This window comes from Eretmochelys imbricata, chromosome 9 (assembly GCF_965152235.1).
Source record: "Eretmochelys imbricata isolate rEreImb1 chromosome 9, rEreImb1.hap1, whole genome shotgun sequence".
NCBI lineage: Eukaryota > Metazoa > Chordata > Testudines > Cheloniidae > Eretmochelys > Eretmochelys imbricata.
The window spans coordinates 74,627,255-74,648,682 of NC_135580.1; the positions used below are offsets into that span (position 1 = coordinate 74,627,255).

The 21,428-nt window shown below is 38.9% G+C and overlaps 1 protein-coding gene across 3 annotated transcripts in view; it reads left to right on the top strand.

Annotated features, from left to right (window-relative positions):
* The window catches only part of HDX (highly divergent homeobox), an 83,369-nt gene extending 63,320 nt beyond the window's left edge, over positions 1-20,049 (top strand). For all 3 annotated transcript variants that reach the window (XM_077827036.1, XM_077827038.1, XM_077827037.1), the window contains 4 exons: positions 4,151-4,230; positions 6,875-6,958; positions 16,146-16,268; positions 18,838-20,049. In XM_077827036.1, coding sequence (XP_077683162.1) covers positions 4,151-4,230; positions 6,875-6,958; positions 16,146-16,268; positions 18,838-18,963 — 413 coding nt within the window. In that variant the 3' untranslated portion in view covers positions 18,964-20,049. The remainder of the gene's footprint in view (positions 1-4,150; positions 4,231-6,874; positions 6,959-16,145; positions 16,269-18,837) is intronic.
* Positions 20,050-21,428: the final 1,379 nt, after the last annotated feature.

The following is a 21,428-nucleotide window of genomic DNA, read 5'->3' on the forward strand; positions in this document are numbered from 1 at the left end:
CTGCTCTAGCTGGGGTCAATGGACCTGCGATCTTGCAGAGTCTGGGGAGTGCTGAGCACCCAGGCCTCCTGCCGATGCGCCTGGGCCAAATCCTACAGAAGGGGGCAGACGCTTGGCCTCATCCTGCACTGCCCCATTTTGGAACTCCCCTCCTGCTGGCTCTGTGCCTGGGGTGGGTGCAGCCCCTGCTCTGCCCTAGTTATGGCCCTGAGAATGTCACGTGGGCCACAGCTGTGTGCTGATTGGGCTGCAAGCAGGTTGAGAATCACTGCTCTAGATCAACTCAAATACACAATCATGTTGTTTAACTAGAGTTACAACACAACCAGAACAGTCTAGTCCAAACAAACCTACAATAGTATTAAAGCCTCTTTAAATAGCCTGGTAACAATGCAGAGAATTAGGCAGCAGAGTCAGTAACACTGGGCTGTTTGGAGGGCACCTAAAGTGTGTGTGTGAGAGAGAGAGAGAGAGAATGAATTTGTTTTCCCACCCCCACAATTTCATGAGTTTGAGTGTTAAATGGGAATTAGATGATCAACTCATTTGCTCTGTCGCACAAAATAGAATGACCAAAACCAGTCTTCTGTGTCCATAAAATTAAAACTCTAGGCCCTAAAGGAGATGAACTGCCACCTTTGCACGTTTCACTGGCTTCAAAAGTTGAACTAATTGCTCCCAGTGCTTCTGATTAGAAGTGATCAATAAGCCCTGGGCTGGCTAAACTAAAAGGAAGTCTGTTTTAGTGCACACTGTTGGAGCTTTGTATGCCACATATGATCTTGTCAATTTGTTTGAATGGTATAGAGGAAAGAGTTAGGGACATTGAGAACTGTTGTGAACAAACTCGTGATGTCTTTGTCAAATTCAACTATAAATAGAATAAGATGATACAGAATTGGGTAGAACTGATTGAAATCCAGGGAAGATGCCAAAGTATGAGAATCCTTGACTTGCCTGAGGGAGAAGGAACTGGTCCAGTAGGATGTTTATTTTAAAGAAAGAAAAGTGAATGTTATGCCATTTAAAGTGAAGGATGACTCAATATTCATTGAGCTAGGGCTTTTGAAGCTGAACACAGAGCTGTAAGGGATCCAGGCAAGGAGAATATCACTATAATAAAGCTTATGGAGCTATGGACAAACACAGGATTTCTTTAGTAACAAAAATGAAAGAGATTTTTATTTTCAACATAAAGATTATTTTCCTACCAGCCACAACCCAGAAAGTAGTTCAAAATAGGTTAGGAGGCAGTAAAGAGAACCTTTATTGGAAATTAAAATGGGTTAATTAAGAATAAGTAAACTACTTTATTAGACCCTGCCCAAGTCTGTGGAAATGCTGTTGGACTAAATTGTAACTAAACCCCCTTTGATATAGTAGTGGACTTTGACTCTGATAATTCTTAAAACTTGAATCTATTTGTGTGCCAAAATGATGATTTCAGTTTTATTGTTGGGTTGCAGACATTATGTCTTTTATTGGCACTGACTGTCACTTGACTTTAAGTCTCCAGTCTGCTAACCCCATAATAAAGACTTTCTGAGAGGAGAGAGAGAGAGGCTAATTATATCAATGAGGGCTTGAAAAAAGAGCTGACACTCCTGGAGAAGATAAGTAGTCCAGAATTACACGCAACAGCTGTTTTATCAGAGCTGTGTAATCACCCTTTTAACTTTTTCGGAAAATACAACTCTAGGTTCCAAAAGGACTTTCAGAGAGTTGAAAAGAAGTACTCCTGCGGGAATTCTGCACCAAAAAAGTAAAAATTCTGCACACGATATTTTAATAATCTGCAAAATTCTGCATATTTAACACAATATAATCACAGCAGTTTCAATAATTTTTGGTCATTTTATTTCAAAATACCTGTCAGCAAGTATGTCTATAACAATACAGGCGACAAAAACAATTCAGGAAATGTTTTTTGACAAATAGATTCCATATTAGGCATATTAATACATAACTCTGAGTAATAATTCATTTAAACTACAATGCAGAACCGTATTTCCTGCACCCCTCAGAAGCAGTGCAAAGGCTTGGGGGAGTCAGGGGTAACAGAGGAGCTGAGGGAGAGGGAAGTGTAATTGCTGGGAAGGAGCCTGGGTGTGAACTTGGGGTTGTTGAGTATGGGTGGGAAAAGTATGGAATAGATTTTTGAGGGGGGCAGGGAGGGTTTGTTAGGGACCTTCTCCCATGCAGACCCTGGCTGACCCCAGCCTCTCCCATTCAGTCAGGCACACCTGCCCCATCTCTGTGTCCTTTCACCCCCATGTGTCTTTGCCCCCTGGCCAAATGTGTCCCTCCACCCCCACTCAGACACCCACTCCCCCCATCCTCATGTGGCACTGTACCCCCTCCTCCATCCCCATGTGGCCCTGCACCTTCCTCACCCCTGTGGCCCGGTGCTGTGAAGAAGGCACTACAGGCTCTTTCTCTTCCCTAGCTAGCCTTGAGTGGTGGCTCTGTTCCAATGCCACAGCACTCTCTGGTGGGAAAAAGACGAAACTGCAGCAACTTTCCAGCCGAAGTTATTTTCTGCTGAGGCTGCTCTGGTCTAGCGCCATAGCACCCTCTAGTGAGCAAAAGGTAGAACTTCAATAAATTTCCAACAGAAGCTATTTTCGGTCACACAAAAAAATATGCATGGCACATGAATTATGCGCACGTGCAGTGGTGCAAAATTCCCCCAGGGGTAAAAGAACTAACTAGGTAAGTGAAATAAGTGGAATGAGGCTGGTGAATGCTGCTAGTCTTTAAAAGTAGCTGATGAAAAAACAAAAATCAAAACCATAACTTGATGCAAAATTAAGGTTATATACTTTATCAAAATGAGAAAATGGAAAACGTTAAGGTTCACTTGTAACATTAACTGGCCCTTTTGTCTTTTGCGTTAGTTATATCCACATTAGGTGTAAATTGGTGCGGCTCTGAGGTCAGTGAGCTGTGCCAATTTACACTAGTTGAAGAACTGATTCTTCATATTGAACATTTGGATTCACTGGTCAAACTAAACAAATGGTGACTGTTGAGATTACAGGGCAAGTTACGCTTTAGATCCTTTTTCAGTCCCCCTCATGTGCACCCCTCTGGTGACAGCTTTTGCTTCCTTCACCCTTGTCTGGATGGAACCAGTTGGTCTACTACTCTTAGACTAGATCTCTGGGCTGCAGTCCAATTGTTTACCACCAGTGATAAATTGACAGACTTAACTGTTTTCAGCACCTGCAAGAACTTTCTCCAGAAGCCTGTGACAAACAGGCGATTGAAGTGACACAAAACAGCTTCATCAAAACAAAATATTAATGCTACATTGCAGCCAGAGAAGTGAGTTAAAACAACAAAAGTCTATGAGAAAATTAAATATCCATCTGGTAAAACTGAGATACATATCCTATGCGTATAAAATAATAAAGATGTCTCCCTTGTTTTCCACAATGACCCTGGACAGTGCAGTAGGATTTTGTAGCTCTTATGATTCAGGGCCCCAGAGGAGCTATGAAGCTTCCTGAATTGAAGCGGCTGCCTTGCACAGATCCATAGTTACTGTGAATATATGTCTGCAATTAGAGCAGTATGAATTAACTGGGAATATAGGGATTGCCATACAGGTACAAACCAATGAGCCATCCAATCAGCTGTTCTGTTTATACCGAAATAATTCTGTATTGTAGACCAGGGTTTAGTGGTTCCAGTACACCAACATGGGGGTGTATGCATGTATGTGAGTAAGATACACAGACAGGCAAACTCACACATATATGTACCCCATATCTTTTAGGCTGGAATTTTCAAAGGCTTAGGGAGTTTGACACCCAACTCCTGTTGAAATTCAGTGGGTGTTGGGTGCCAGACTCCCTTAAGCTCCTTTGAAAACCCAAGCCTGAAGCTATAAGCAGTGAGAAATTGGTGTATATTGTAGGAGAGTAATAATGTCAGGAATAATGTCTGTCTTCTCAGGCAGTGATTGGTATAAATGTGATTTTGAAATGTTTGTGTCAAACATTAATTATATGCAATTTTTTAAATTACAAATAAACTTTGGCTTAAAAGTCATAGAAGACATATCTTAAAGGAATTCCATAAAAAGGGCATAGGGTACTAAAGCTAACATTCCAAGGAAGATATAATAGCTCATTTATTTCTGCAGAAGAAACCAGTGAAGTTATTCAAAATGAAGAAATTGGTCACAAAGAAGAGGACCAAAATACATTATCTGCAGATAATGTGGTATGTACACTTTTTTCATATCCTACCAATTCGACTTTCTTAATTATTACTGTATAAACTGTCTTCCAAAGGCAGTACGTCTAAGTTAGTGAAGATTTTTCATGTCCTGTTAAAAAGAACCCTGTTTTATAACTTTAATACTAAAAATAAGCAGTTATTGATAGAATTGTGCATATTCAATCAAAAAATTTAAAAATATTTTCCATATAATATAATGAGTAGAAATCTTGTGTTTTAGGAGGCTACTTAGTGTAACTGCATTACTACATTCTAGTCTCTCTCATCTCCAAAGTCCTGAGTAATTCTTCTACTCTACTTAGCTCTGGAACACTCTCCCTTCAGTAGAGTTATGCTCTGTGTACAGGGACATGTGGAAGTACTGAAAGAGTGTTTTGTCCTGCTTAGTTTTGGTGTACTAGCTAGGCCTGAAACAGTTTAAATTCAGGTTGATTGGTTAGGCCCTGATCCAGGAAGGAACTTCTGTGTGGTTGTAGAGGTGCCATATGGAGCTCCTCCCAGTACGGATACCTTATTTGATTATAGCTACCCTAAGATATTCTGTAAACCTGAGAGACCAGATGCCCCAGAGACCTCGGTACATGTCTCACTATAATGTGTTTAATAATTTTGTGTCTTGGAAAGCCCAGTGTACTGCATGACAGTATAGGGGCAAATTCACCATTGAGTAATTAGGTACAACTCCATTGACTACACTGAGGTAGCCTTACTTCTGCTGTTGATGAATTTGGTTCATATACTTTTACTATCAATTTATTTTTAATTCTGTCAAGTAATAAGATTTTTATCTGGGTGTTTTTACCTAATTCTATGAAAAATTGGGAGGTTTACACTTTTCAAACATATATCTAATTAAGAATGTAAAAGGCCAGTGTGTTAAACATAAATTCTGTGTTAATCATAAATTCTTTCAATCACAATACAGTATTACTACCATATTTCATGTTGAAAAATGTTTATTTTGACAGTATTTAGCACTTATGCGGTATTTTCTAATGTGTTATATTTTTGAGAAAAAACTCAGTGAGGTGAGAATGATTCTGAAAGTGTGTTATGACAGAACAAAGTGTGTCACGTTTATGGGTTTTTACAATGCCCATGAGGTTGTTTTTATTTTTATTCATATCTAAATTAGATTTTGAGCAGATGGAATGAATATAAATCAGTTTGTGATAGGAGGCTGGCATTCTTGCCAATAAATCAAAGAGATAAACTGCAAACAGCTGAAATTACTGAATCTATATTTCTCGGCTTTTGGATGTGGTGGGATCAATGAGGAAGATAATGGTGTTAGGGCAGGCTTTTATTCTACTATTTCAATCAGTATTTAATCTCTGTGGGCTAAGGTATAATAAATTTAACCAATTTTATTGCTGTTTAATAGAACAGTGTTTGAATTAAATCATTTTCAAGGTTATAAAAATAAACACTGAGATAAAAAGGTGAAGGACATAAATCCACACCGTGTAGAGGTCAACCACAGGAATTTATTACGTACAGCACTGATGGAGTGTCACCTTATTAGGCTCAGAGACACTGTCAATCAATTGATTACAATGGAATATATGGATTTTCCATGGGCGGGGGAAAGTGACGGGGTAGGCAGTCCCACAACCTCGGACAGGTCTAGCAGCAAGACATGATAGCACAATAGCCAATGGTCAAAGGTTACATCATTTCTCTGCCCATGGTCTCAAGTTAACAAATTAACATTTAATTAGTACTTTAATAAATGTATTACTATAAAATATGTATGTTGAATTCTGATTTGGGGTCCATAGGAATGAAGTAGCTCCTTTGATTGTCCAACAGATACATATCTAGGGGTAAAATCAAAGAAACAGTGAAAGTATATGGCAATAAAGATTGTCTTTCAAGTTGTTCATTTGTGTTTTTAGGGCAGGCATTGGTCCCTGGGAAAGGAAGGTGGGAGGAGACCATATCTTATACTGACATGCTTGAACCTTTCATAAACTCACGGTTGGATGTGTGGGAAGAAAATTTCCCTACAGAAGAAACTAACTTCTTTGTTCTATTTGCAACTTTGAATAAGACAATTATTGCCCCCAACATCTGGTGTTTTGCTGACCAGGCATATCTTAGCAAAAGCAAGGCTATTTTTGGTTATTCTGCTTTCTCTTAGCTATTGCTAGGCCTCTGACCTCTTGACCAAACTCTGGACTTTGGGCCTGTACACAAATCCATATACTAGGTTATTACATCAGCAATGGATTTTAACCCTTCAAAAGGGCAGTAGGCTATAGAATTTAGGAAAAATATGTTAATTTTTATGGTAAAATTTAAATACCTTAGAATTAGTGATGTGTGAGATCTCCATAGTTAAGTCACAGTTGAGTTTCTATCATAAACTGGATTTTAGCCTTCCTGCTCCTCTCCCAATCTGACAAACAAAGGAATATTCGCTTCAGGATTGATGGTTGGATCTCAGATAGTTATCGGGATCCATTTGGGGGAAAAAAAACTGAGTCAGCCCTGATGAACCAGTAGAGGCTCTTCAGAAGGCTGAAGATCCTATGTATGTTCATCGGCTGGCAAGCAATACAAGTTTAACTAGAAATTCAAGAGTTTAGTTTTCTGAATGAAATACCTTTCACTTCTATTTCAGAAAATAGAAATTATAGATGATGAAGAAAGTGATATGATTAGTAATTCTGAAGTGGATCAGATGAGCTCTCTTTTGGATTATAAGGTAAGTGATTGAGATCTTGCAATGCTGAGAGAGACATTCCCTTTACACAGAAAGCTCAAACAGGTTTTTTGCAGGGAGGAATGTGGAAGGGTGGAATTCACCCCAACCACAGGAAGACCTCTGTTCCAGCATTCAAACTGTGATAGTAGCTCCGTCATCTATTTGTGGGTTCTTAGCCATTGGATCTTTGTTTCTGCAAAATGAAAGGAACACAGAAAGAAGCAGCAGCATCAGTCCTTCATAGCAGCTAAATTACTATGATTCTAGCAGCTTACAGCTTCCACTGGGTATCTCACACCGAGGCAATTTATTTAGCATTTAAAACATACCATCTTTTTCCTTTAATTTTTTAAGTGAAATCTGCATTTTGTTGACCTGAATTTGATGGGTTAGTTGTTACGGCTCGCCACTGATCGCATCTGACCAGAAGATTTATAGGTTCTTATTCAATTCATACTACAGAGCTGAAGAACTCAGAGAGGTCTATATTGGGAGAGGATTCTTGGGGTGCTTGGCAAGAACACGCACTGAGGACAATACCAAATTGATAAAATCTTTATTGAAATTAACATAAAAATAAGAAATGCAATGAAACTTATAACTGCAAAACAGTAAAAGAATTCCAAAACTCCTGGTGGTACCATTTCTATTATAAGTACCTTAACATACTCACACCCTTCTTTGAGGACCTGGTAATAGGAGGTGAAGGACCAGCCTCGCTCCTGGCATGCCCAATCACGTGATGGTGCTGGCTTTCCCAATGGTTAGGAATGTTGAGTAGTTATACTATACTGCACAAGCTGAGCTGATAGCGTGATAGTAGATAGATAGAGCTTAGAACTTATAAGAGCTGAACTTAGCAGAACCGAACTCAACTACTAAGAACTCAGGCCCAACCTATTATACCCAAATCTTATTTCTGTACCCTAAGAAATTCCGTAGAAGGGTACCCTTCTATAGGTTCGTGGATTATGACACTTACTTTTTCTAAATATATTAATAAGGATTATCTCATTCCAAAACTGGCAACCTAGGCTCTCTTGACGACCTCCCAAGTTGTGGTGTACCCTGCGGTTACCAACTGGTTGTAGAAGCCAGATAAACCTGTGATGTGATGTGGATAGTTCCTCCCTTTGGTTTCCCAAAGTTAAGGGACCATTTTTATCTGTGCCAAAGGTTGCCAGCGTTTATGCTGACATATTTATAACTGATCATACTTTTTTGTTATATAGCAGATCTTACTGGATCTTACAGGCCAGTAGGCTTCTTGCATTTCAGCAAAACTTATTATTAGGAAACACATGCCTCAACACATTTTCCAAGGAATTAATACTGATAAAATATAAGAATAAAATGGATTAATTTCAGAAAAAGAAACATATTAATTGATACTGCTGGCCGGATTAGTAGGATATAATAGCTAGCAAAATAAACCTATGAGCTACAGTTTTCATCAAATACAAACATTCTTTGTGCCAGGAGTCTGTTCTTTTGGGTTTTATTTTAAATATATAGCCTAATACTGCCAGCATTGGGAGGCAACATAACAGCTAGAGTCCTCTAATAAAGTAGGGAGGTCCAAGAAAGCAATGGCTTTAATAACGTAGACCACAGTATAACAACATTGCTGCCCATTCTAGTTATAATATGACTATATAGAGTTGTCTTTGAAACAGTAACATGAAAAAAATGCTGGATACCCTGACATTCAGGATCTTCTGCCAAAATTGTAACGGTTACATGTTTGTTATAGCTCACGTAAGAGTTGCCATGGCTTCATTTTATACCTTGTGTTTTCTGTGTGAAACTGACAAATTTGTAACTTCGTTGTTTGTGAAATATACAGCTTTTATTAGAATGGAACCTGTTTCTAAAAGAATAAAATATTTTAAAAAGTAAAATAGACTATATCCTTAGGGGCACAAAAATGAATCCTCTGGGCAGTGTGTTCAGGGTAAGGGCAATGCAGGATGAATATGGATGGCGAATGACCTTTTCTTAATGTCACTTGTCACTGAATTGAATGGCTTGTTGTGACAGCATGCCCTACAGAATCTTGTTTGTTTTTTTATTAGGTTTTGACATAAACTATTAGTCTTCATGGTCACATGTTCTCTGCATAAATATGCATGCTAGCTTTTACTGGACCAAAGCCCTGAGTAAATTGCTGACTTGCAAGCTTTCATCAGCAACAAATCCCATGAAGCTGATTTTTCTACCAAAAGGGAATATTTTCTTTAAGCTACTATATTAAATGTATTGTTAGGACCAACTCTTCAGCAAGCCTGTAAAAGTCAGCTCACAATGTTTGTCAATTACATTAGGGCTTGCATAATGGCAAATGCATGTTTAACTGTCCATTTTGTTCATGGAAAATGTGTTTGTATACAAAAATAGCTACACCAACCAACGTTGGGTCTGCTGAAAATTCATCCCGGATTGTTAGGCATAGATGGGAAATTGATTATCACTTAATCTTAACTGAAAGACAGGTTTTATTAATGTGAAATGATAGCCAGTCTGTAACAAATCTGTGTGCAAAACTTTCATGTCCAGAACATAGTATTAAGTCTCACAGGTTTTTAAAATAATACAATAAAATAAATTAATGCCTGTTCTGCAGAACTTTTTTGCACAATCTTTTGGCAAAGTTTTCAGATGCCTTTTAACTAGATTTGTAAATTTGCACATGCAATAATTTCTCACTACCAAAACCTGAAAGTTTCTGTAGGAATTGGTTTATATGCATCATTGCAGGCCCAAATAATCATGTGAACAGATGTGTGGACCTAATTTTAAATGATTTTGAAATTTGGCTTTTTATATTGATTATGTAAAGGAAAAATAAAATCGTGCTAACACAATTTCCTTAATTTCTTGCTGTCAGAATAGTTGTACTTTATCATTTGTTCATCGTAAATTATGCATAGGAGGATTGTACAAAATGGCTACAAATTCTGGTGTCTGCAGCAAACTACAATTCCACATCTTAAATCCGCAAACATGCACATTTATACATTCACAGATGTTTTTTGAAATTAATTTACAGTTTGAGCCAAACAACTAGGATATGCCTTCAAAAATTATTAGATCAAAAAGAGCCACTTTGAGTTCTGATTTGCATTTTATCCATCCAATAAGAAAAACATAATCATGCCTGGTTGTTGAAATATATAGTGTATGCAAAAAGAAAAGGAGTACTTGTGGCACCTTAGAGACTAACCAATTTATTTGAGCATAAGCTTTCGTGAGCTACAGCTCACTTCATCGGATGCATACCGTGGAAAATACAGAAGATGTTTTTATATACACAGACCATGAAAAAATGGGTGTTTATCACTACAAAAGGTTTTCTCTCCCCCCATCCCACTCTCCTGCTGGTAATAGCTTATCTAAAGTGATCACTCTCCTTACAATGTGTATGATAATCAAGGTTGGCCATTTCCAGCACAAATCCAGGGTTTAACAAGAATGTCTGAGGAATGGGAGGGGAGGAGTAAACAAGGGGAAATAGGTTACTTTTTATAATGAATCAACCATTCCCAGTCTCTATTGAAGCCTAAGTTAATTGTATCCAATTTGCAAATTAATTCTAATTCAGCAGTCTCTCGTTGGAGTCTGTTTTCGAAGTTTTTTTGTTGAAGGATAGTCACTTTGAGATCAGAAATCGAGTGACCAGAGAGACTGAAGTGTTCTCCGACTGGTTTATGAATGTTATAATTCTTGACATCTGATTTGTGTCCATTTATTCTTTTACGTAGAGACTGTCCAGTTTGACCAATGTACATGGCAGAGGGGCATTTCTGGCACATGATGGCATATATCACATTGGTAGATGTGCAGGTGAACGAGCCTCTGATAGTGTGGCTGATGTGATTAGGCCCTATGATGGTGTCCTCTGAATAGATATGTGGGCACAGTTGGCAACGGGCTTTGTTGCAAGGATAGGTTCCTGGGTTAGTGGTTCTGTTGTGTGGTATGTGGTTGCTAGCGAGTATTTGCTTCAGGTTGGGGGCCTGTCTGTAGGCAAGGACTGGCCTATCTCCCAAGATTTGTGAGAGTTTACCTACACCTCTTCAATTTAGGAAGGCTTACATTTTTTTAGAGAAGAATGTGTAATGAATCCTTAACTGAAATGATGTTTTGCTATGTTTATTTTAGTGGCATGTTAACTCCAATGTTTGTTGAAAGAATTACTTTGTAACATCACTATTTATGGCACCAGCATTCAAGCTTCCTGGTGCTAATTATTAATTCTTTATTTCTAAGTGCTCTATGTTGTGAAGTTTTATACGTATTTCTCCCGGAAGCTTAATGAACAGTGTAACAGTGAAAGCACGTTGTGTGTATGCATGGATTATTATTAACTTTGCATTCAGAAATTCTTAGCTAGGGATGAATAAATGTAGGAAGAAAAAAACATGGTTGCAAAATAATTTGATGTTCTCAGTTCAGTTTCTAGCAGACATGAATCTATATGCCAAAAACTTCTACCAAAAGCTGACAATCCCTTGGGAGTCACAGCAAAAAGAAAACACTAAATTAACATGGATACCAAATTACCCTCTCATCCCTAAAACTGAGTCTTCCAGAACAGAACTGAGGCACATGTGGTGAGGAAGGCTGAAGACTACATATGGGAGAAATCTTGCACTGGCTGTGATGTAGTTTCTGCATATTTGTATCTGTTGTTATCTTGTGGAAAACTGGTGTTCAGCGCCATCATTTGGACACCTTTTGCAGAGACACCATTTTCTTAATCTTGAAAATCTAAACAGAACACAGGTAGTTAATTACATATAATCTTCACATAACCTGATCTTTGCAAAGGGATTAAATACCTAGGGAAAATTACATTTTTATATGCAAGAAATTAACTTAGAATATATACAGTGCAGTAAGTCTAGTAAGGCCTATGTGGGAATTAGCTGAAGTACTTACTGAACCTGAAGTTAAATCTGAACTTTTGATTTAAGAGATTTGTCATCTAGATATCAAACTTGTGCTTTGTAAATCCAATAATATGTGTTGTTCATTGTTTATAGAATGGCTGAGAAATGCCTGGCTTAAGCCTTCTTGTTCATCTACTGTGTTGGCACTGTCAATGCTTCCCCACACTCCCTTACCAGAATGCCACAAATCTGACATCAAGGGACCATCTTGAGAGAGAGAGACACTAGTACACTGCTGTTTTGCTTGCCCTGTCAATGAGGATGTTAGTTGTGGTGGTTTTTCTTTTCTATTTGGGTATTTATAGTGTGCATGTCACTGTAGTATCTGAGGTGCTATGGATAGTGGAAACTGGGAATTTGAAACCACCAGCTCATTTCACATAGGCTATTTTAAGCAATCAGATGCTGACTTTCCAGCCACTACGTTCCTAGGCTGGATTTCAGTTATCCAGGGAATAGCTATTGGAGGCATAGAATCATAGAATATCAGGGTTGGAAGGGACCTCAGGAGGTCATCTAGTCCAACCCCCTGCTCAAAGCAGGACCAATCCCCAATTAAATCATCCCAGCCAGGGCTTTGACAAGCCTGACCTTAAAAACTTCTAAAGAAGGAGATTCTACCACCTCCCTAGGTAACGCATTCCAGTGTTTCACCACCCACCTAGTGAAGAAGTTTTTCCTAATATCCAACCTAAACCTCCCCCACTGCAACTTGAGACCATTATTCCTTGTCCTGTCCTCTTCTACCACTGAGAATAGTCTAGAACCATCCTCTCTGGAACCGCCTCTCAGGTAGTTGAAAGCAGCTATCAAATCCCCCCTCATTCTTCTCTTCTGCAGACTAAACAATCCCAGTTCCCTCAGCCTCTCCTCATAAGTCATGTGTTCCAGACCCCTAATCATTTTTGTTGCCCTTCGCTGGACTCTCTCCAATTTATCCACATCCTTCTTGTAGTGTGGGGCCCAAAACTGGACACAGTACTCCAGATGAGGCCTCACCAATGTCGAATAGAGGGGGACGATCACGTCCCTCGATCTGCTGGCTATGCCCCTACTTATACATCCCAAAATGGCATTGGCCTTCTTGGCAACAAGGGCACACTGCTGACTCATATCCAGCTTCTCGTCCACTGTCACCCCTATATCCTTTTCTGCAGAACTGCTGCCTAGCCATTCGGTCCCTAGTCTGTAGCTGTGCATTGGGTTCTTCCGTCCTAAGTGCAGGACCCTGCACTTATCCTTATTGAACCTCATCAGATTTCTTTCGGCCCAATCCTCCAATTTGTCTAGGTCCCTCTGTATCCTATCCCTGCCCTCCAGCATATCTACCACTCCTCCCAGTTTAGTATCATCCGCAAATTTGCTGAGAGTGCAATCCACACCATCCTCCAGATCATTTATGAAGATATTGAACAAAACTGGCCCCAGGACCGACCCCTGGGGCACTCCACTTGACACCGGCTGCCAACTAGACATGGAGCCATTGATCACTACCCGTTGAGCCCAACAATCTAGCCAACTTTCTACCCACCTTATAGTGCATTCATCCAGCCCATACTTCTTTAACTTGCTGACAAGAATACTGTGGGAGACCGTGTCAAAAGCTTTGCTAAAGTCAAGAAACAATACATCCACTGCTTTCCCTTCATCCACAGAACCAGTAATCTCATCATAGAAGGCAATTAGATTAGTCAGGCATGACCTTCCCTTGGTAAATCCATGCTGACTGTTCCTGATCACTTTCCTCTCATGTAAGTGCTTCAGGATTGATTCTTTGAGGACCTGCTACATGATTTTTCCGGCGACTGAGGTGAGGCTGACTGGCCTGTAGTTCCCAGGATCCTCCTCCTTCCCTTTTTTAAAGACTGGCACTACATTAGCCTTTTTCTAGTCATCCGGGACTTCCCCCGTTCGCCACGAGTTTTCAAAGATAATGGCCAATGGCTATGCAATCACAGCCGCCAATTCCTTTAGCACTCTCGGATGCAACTCGTCCGGCCCCATGGACTTGTGCATGTCCAGCTTTTCTAAATAGTCCCTAACCACCTCTTTCTCCACAGAGGGCTGGCCATCTATTCCCCTTGTTGTGATGCCCAGTGCAGCAGTCTGGGAGCTGACCTTGTTAGTGAAGACAGAGGCAAAAAAAGCATTGAGTACATTAGCTTTTTCCACATCCTCTGTCAGTAGGTTGCCTCCCTCATTCAGTAAGGGGCCCACACTTTCCTTGGCTTTCTTCTTGTTGCCAACATACCTGAAGAAACCCTTCTTGTTACTCTTGACATCTCTCGCTAGCTGCAGCTCCAGGTGCGATTTGGCCCTCCTGATTTCATTCCTACATGCCCGAGCAATATTTTTATACTCTTCCCTGGTCATATGTCCAACCTTCCACTTCTTGTAAGCTTCTTTTTTATGTTTAAGATCCGCTAGGATTTCACCGTTAAGCCAAGCTGGTCGCCTGCCATATTTACTATTCTTTCGACACATCGGGATGGTTTGTCCCTGTAACCTCAACAGGGATTCCTTGAAATACAGACAGCTCTCCTGGACTCCTTTCCCCTTCATGTTAGTCCCCCAGGGGATCCTACCCATCCGTTCCCTGAGGGAGTCGAAGTCTGCTTTCCTGAAGTCCAGAGTCTGTATCCTGCTGCTTACCTTTCTTCCCTGTGTCAGGATCCTGAACTCAACCAACCATGAACTCAACCATGGAAAGGGGAGTTAAATGTGTAAAGATTCATTCCTTTATCGGCATTGGTGGCAATAAATTGGCTGTGGAGTGGTTTGGCAGGTCCCCTCCAATGATGGGCTAGGTTATTGGTTAGGGATGACTACTCTTTGGCTTTTGGCTTTGGCTTTTGAATTAGGTGGGTTGGTGTCTCCTAATTAGTGCAGGAGCAGATAAAGAAGAGGGTTTTCTTGGGTAGGAGTCAGGGTTGGTAGGGGAAAACAGTTTATAGACTCCCCTCTAATACTGTCTCTGTAAACAATGAGAGACAAGGTGGATGAAGTAATATCTGTGATTGGACTAATAAAAGGTATTACCTCACCCACACTGTCTCTCTAATATCCTGTGATCACATCTAAGATGATACTATCTGCAAACTATAGGCAGGCAAACAGTGGTGGAAAAGAGGCAGGCTTCAAGACCTCCACTCTGTGTAGCACCAGCTTGATCCCAGCTCTTCTCCTTGTACTCTATTGGAGCAGCTGGTGGATTGGTGCCAGGAGCAGCAATAGTGCATCCAACTTGTGGCTCAGTAGCTGTCTGAATGAGCAGTGTCTGGCTCAGTCCCAACCTCAGAAAGTTAAGCAGACAAGCGTTAGTATTTTGGGTGAGCCTTTGAAAAAACTATCTTCCCATTCTCCAAACAAAACAGTTTACTGTGAATGCATCACTATTTACATGGCTGGCTTTTGGATTTTGAGGAAGGTTATTGAGGTGATCCTTTGGTGTACAAACTTAGCTGACTCCACATAACACGTGTTTTTCTGGGTGCCATGGAATTAGGGAATTTTAGGGATTTTTCCCTCAATTCTTCCCATTTCAAGCTTCCTGCGGCAGTAGAGGAGCCTAGCTGCTGTCTGTGTCTCACAATTGGTTTACATTTTCAAGACTAACTTTGCGAGGGAGAGAGGTAGAAATTTCCTTTAAGGTGATAGAGGAGATTCTCCTCTCTGGGGCCAAAAGACAGTGCTTATTAAAAGTGCTCTAGAGGTGTACAGTAATTCCCCTGAAATGCTTTGTCTGTAGTGTGATTGCTATTGTGCATGGAGTTAATATGCAAAATGACTCAGCTTTCTGGAGGTCTTCGTGCCTTGAACATCATTGATTGTATATGTCAAATAAATAAATAGAGTTTATATAGGATCAGAAGAAATGGTTTGGCCTATGCATTTACTGGGCATTATAAGCCTAGTATGACATCACTCACAGCCAGTTAGAATGCCCCAATTGTGTTAATTTCTAAAGCCTTATAAAACATGCCTTGTTCTGTCTTAATGCCTAATTATCAAACCAAAGTAATAAAATCAGACAGTGAGGAATTTTTCCATGATGATACTTTCACAGGAAATCTTTATTCTCTAGAATTATTTGGTTTTACCCTATTTTACTTTTATCATAACAATAAGAAACTCATTATTATTCCTTTTTATTTGAATATAGGTACATTTAATATCATAATTTTATCCAATACTAATTATTTATTTGGAGAATTATATCTATTTTTTCCCCTCAGAATGAAGAAGTTAGGTTCATTGAAAATGAACTGGAGAATCACAAACAGAAATATTTTGAACTACAGACATTCACTAGGAGCTTGATACTTGCTATTAAATCAGATGATAAAGAACAGCAGCAGGTAAGTCTAAGAAGTAGGCAGAAACTATGTCAGACATTTTTTCTTTTGTCATTTTTGTACTTACTTATATTATGGTAGTGTTTACAGGCCCCAACTTAGATTGGGGCCCTATGGTGATCAACACTGTATGGACACATAGGGTATGTCTACACTGCAATTAAATACTCATGGGACTCTGTGAGGGGTGGGTGCCGCAGCCTGGGCTCTAATCTGAGCCCAGATGTCTACACTGCAATTTTACAGCCTCACATCCCAAGCCAGTTGACACGAGCCAGCCTCAGATGTTTAATTGCAGTGTAGACATCCCCACAGTAAGACTGTTCCTGCCCCTGACATTCTGCAGTCTAGACAGACAATACAGGCAAAGGATAAGAGAGCGAAAGTATTATCTTCATTTTCCAGAGAGGGAACTGAGGCCCAGACCAAAAAGCGACTTACCCAAGGTTACATAAGAAGTCTGTGGCAGAACTGGGAATTAAAACCAGATCTCCTCAATTTCTGCCAGTGTCTTAACTACGCTCTTTAGTCTTAGTTTGCTCTGAGGGATCAGTATTTTTGTACCGTGTCAAGTGGCTTTCGGAAGGCCAGATCTTCAGCTGATGTAGTGTAGTCTCCAGGGATGTCAGTGTAGACGTATACCTGCTGAGGATCTGGTATTCTGTGGTAACGCATAATATGATACCAATAAGATAGTAGAGTTTCTTCTAGTCATTCATAAAAACATTACCATTTTCCTCCTCAGTTTGTTAGGTGGAACTGTGGCCCCAATCTAGCAAAACATTTTAATATATTACTTCACTTTAAGCACATGCTTTGGTACATTGTTGGATCAGGGTTTATGTGTACAGGCTGAATACTGATTCAGGGGTGTGTGTAGGTTTGTTCAGCTTTCCAGTCACAAACTGTAAGTTGTGGGGATCATCCACAAACAGTAAATGAATACTGCTGTACAAAAAATATCAAATCTCCAATATCTCTTTTTGTTACATAGCTTTTGATGTTAAATAGTGCAACATTTTGAAGCTAAATTTATACATTCTAATAATTTCTTTTAAAGTAATAATGCTCCTTGTTTATTACAGTATTTAATTTAAGGAATGAGCACAGCTGACAATGTACAATAAAGCTTAATTTGGAGTCTTGGAGGTGTCTCAAACTATGAAACTGAAACATCAATTACAGCAAACTACTAATGATGTTGTACATATGGCCCAGTCCCATGTCCCTTACTCACATGATGTAGGATCAGATCCGTAGAGATGGTCTTATATATTCCCTTTTTTATATAGTTATTATAATATAGTAATTCATTGTCATACTTGAAAAATTTAAATCTTGAGGTAATTGTGCATTAAAATAATCACATTTTTCAAATGAATTTTTAACATACTATAATACTAGAAATAACATTGGACATCAATCTGCTTTTGAAGTCAATGCAATTCAGTACAGTTCCTTTCAGATCTGGAACTATCAAGGCCCCAAGAAAATACCTGTCTGTGCAAATCTTTAGACTGTAAGCCCTCCAAGGCAGGGATTGTCTCATCTGTGTTTGTATAGACCCCAGCACAATGGGGCCCCAATCCCAACTGGTGCTATCTTAATATAAATATTGACAATAAAAATAAGTACTCCAAATTTAAACAGTAAGTCCAGACATTTATCTTATATAAGCCAACTGTCAGTATTTCTTAAAAAATTATAGTTTCTGCTTCTGACACACCTATAAATCAATAGTACAGAGCCAAGCTATTCATTTGTTACATCATATAAACCACAGAACAGGATCTAATTTCATGAAAACATTCTGGGAATCCTTCACTATATGTAGTTTCTTTCTTTTTCTTTGTGAGCAAAGGGTATGGTTTGTAGCATTTATTGTAACTGAAACAATTAGCAAGTCTGCATATGTATTGTAAAATATAATCATCCTAAAAATGTCTTTGTTCGGAAAAAAAATGTAGTGGCTAAACTTCTTTAGTTTGTCCTTGAATGTATTCACTCTAAGGTACAAAGAAAATCTAAAATAAATATATGCCATACAAACTAGAAAAGTGTTACTGTTAATGGAAGAACTACAATATAGACTATATCACTGTGATGAACAGACATTGTAGGAGTAGAAAGGAGTCACTGACCAGTATATTAAGGCATTTTTCTTGTGTCCCAAGAAGAAAAGATTAAATTATGAATTTCCCTCTTCAACTACTGATGGTGGGAGGTTCACCTTTGGATAGCCTCCTATGTATGCATCTCAGGATACAGTAGTTTCTATTTTGAAATATGGTAATTTGCCATCACTTATTATGTTTTCATTTTATAGCTGAGATATCACTGTTTTCCTCTGTGCTTGCCAGCAGTAAGCTTGTTATCTGGCAATAGTACAGTGGTTACATCATTTTTGGACAGCATTCTGTTTCTCCTTTAGTGTTGGAAATTTCACCATTTTCAGTGAAAAAATCATAAAAAGTGATCCTTTACTGTACAAAGTACTTAATGAGTTAACATGAAACTTGAAAAACGTGTCCAAATACTAATTTTAAAAAAAGTTGTTTTTTTTTAAACATAGGCACTGCTGTCAGATTTACCTCCTGAATTAGAAGAGATGGATTTCAATCATGTATCTCCAGAGCCTGATGATACCTCATTCAGCTTGTCGTCTTTATCAGAGAAAAATGCCTCAGACAGTTTGTGATCTTTGGAGAAAAATAATATATATATATATACACACAATCTTAGACTGCCTAACAGGTGTGCATTTCAAGATAACTGCATTTTGTTACCTGATATCATTCAGTCAACAAAAACCTGGGTTAACTAGGCAGACCTTGTTGAAGGTTGAATGTGATGTGATATGACTGCAACTTGTGGTGACAAGGAATATGGAACTTTGTTTTTGGCAAGTGATAAAGCTACATGGAAAAAGTTTTAGTTTTTAGCATCACAGCCTTGATTAAGGTCATTTATAATTTTCCAGAATAATTCTTGCTTTGTAGCAAAATCTATTCTGAGCAGGGATCCAAGAATGGAAAATAAATTGCAGTTACACAGCCAGGTAACATTTCAGCGTTGCTTGTCATGTAATATTCACCAGTCCTGTTTGTGATCATTGCCTTTTCCCTTGCCCCTTCTAACTCAGGTAGGTGGACTGAAAATTGGGAATCCAGATGGAAAAATGAGCTTGTTATGGGCAAATGGGCAGCGTTGTTCTTGGACCCCTGAAAAAATCTGAATTAAAAGATTAAACTAAGGTGCATATTGGTATATAAGTGCAACTTGTTGAGTCTCCCATTATCTCATAAAAATGTCTGAAAAACACTTGGAAGACGAAGTGAATAAATTTAATTGGCTTCAATAAATTACTAATGTACAGAAGCAGACCTAAATGTTGTAAACCATTAGGCTTTTACTGGAAACTCTTGATTGCTGGAGAAGGCAACTGTTTCTGGTATTCTTACTATAGTGATGGGATTAGATAATGTTACACCAATATTTAGAGTTCTACAGTCATAGTGATGTTTTTATTTCACTTCATTTTATAAAACCTGAACAGTAAAGGCTCTGGTTCATGAAGATTCAAGAATCAGCTACATGGATTTTCTACAAACTATACTCTATTTCATTGCAACAGTGCTGTCAGCCAAGGACAGTTTTCATCCTGTCTCCCTCCGAAGCTGTTTTAGTGTTGGAATCTGGGCCCCACAAATTTCCTCAGCGTGATTCATTGACTAATTAGCCCAATTTAATACATTGTGTCATTCCGCCAGCAGACTCCAGGTGCTGACAAAGAATAAATTTAGCTGAAGTTTCTAAACTGTGTGCCTGATAACTTTAGCCACTCTCTGCTAACTTATCCTTTCTCAGCGCTCATTCATACTAAATCTCACATCTCATTTGAATAAATACATTCACCCTGACACATTCAAATAAGTTCAGTATGGTAAACAGTACTGCGGCATACAGCTAGAACTTGGTAATTTCTAGTCTGAATCTTTACAAACTGGCCTCACTAAAACCTTAGGTCACACCAGCTTGAGAGCTAGATTCTTTCACCCTTACGCTGAATGGTACCTTATTCTGTAGTAGTCCCACTGAAATTAATGAGACTATTTACTGTATAATGGGAGTAAGGGTTGAACAATCTGGTCTTTCTAAATGAAAACAGTCTTAAATGTCCAAAAAGGAAAATCAATGCAGAGCTTGCACCCTCTGTCCATCTTCTCTCTTAAACTGAATTCCTGTTCCTAGGTGTTCAACAAACTGCCGTCAGAACTTTTTCTGAGGGACAAATGTATTCTATCATAAATATGGTGTTAATGTATTAACTTCCTTCCAGCCCTAAATCTGACAGTCATTTCAACCCAGTACTGTGAGAAACAATCACTGTACTGTATTTAAATATATTATACATTTAATTTACATTACTATACACCCTAAGACAATAGGTGTGATTTATGATAGGTTTTCTGCTCTGAGTTATTAACTGTACTTTCTCTAGATAGGAAGATCCAGCAACTGACAATAAACCCTCATGTTTTCAGGAAGCTTTACTGAAAAAATTTAAAATGTGGTGTCTGGCCCTCATGCTCCAAAACTTGGACCTTAATTCCCTGTTACTTCTCTTTGACATGTTATGACAAAAGGCAGCATCTTCTTAAAGCTAATTCTTAATTTTGTGGTCTATGAATCTTTTTGCAATTTCACCTTTTACACTAGGTTTCAGAGTAGCAGCCGTGTTAGTCTGTATCCGCAAAAAGAAAAGGAGTACTTGTGGCACCTTAGAGACTAACAAATTTATTTGAGCATAAGCTTTCGTGAGCTACAGCTCACTTCATCGAATGCATGCAGTGGAAAACACTGCATGCGTCCAATACAGTGAGCTATAGCTCACGAAAGCTTATGCTCAAATAAATTTGTTAGTCTCTAAGGTGCCACAAGTATTCCTTATCTTTTACACTAGTAGCCAAGTAGAATTTTATCACTGCCATTAGTAATTTTTTATTGTTCTGACCTGCTTTTTTCCTGACACAACATCAAACTAAATCAGCAAGTTCAAATTGGATGAACTGTGCCAAAAACAGAATTCAGTAAACTAGAATCCTGGTTCATGATATACATCTAAAATCCTAGGCTCCACACTCCTTGGCTGGAGTCTGTACT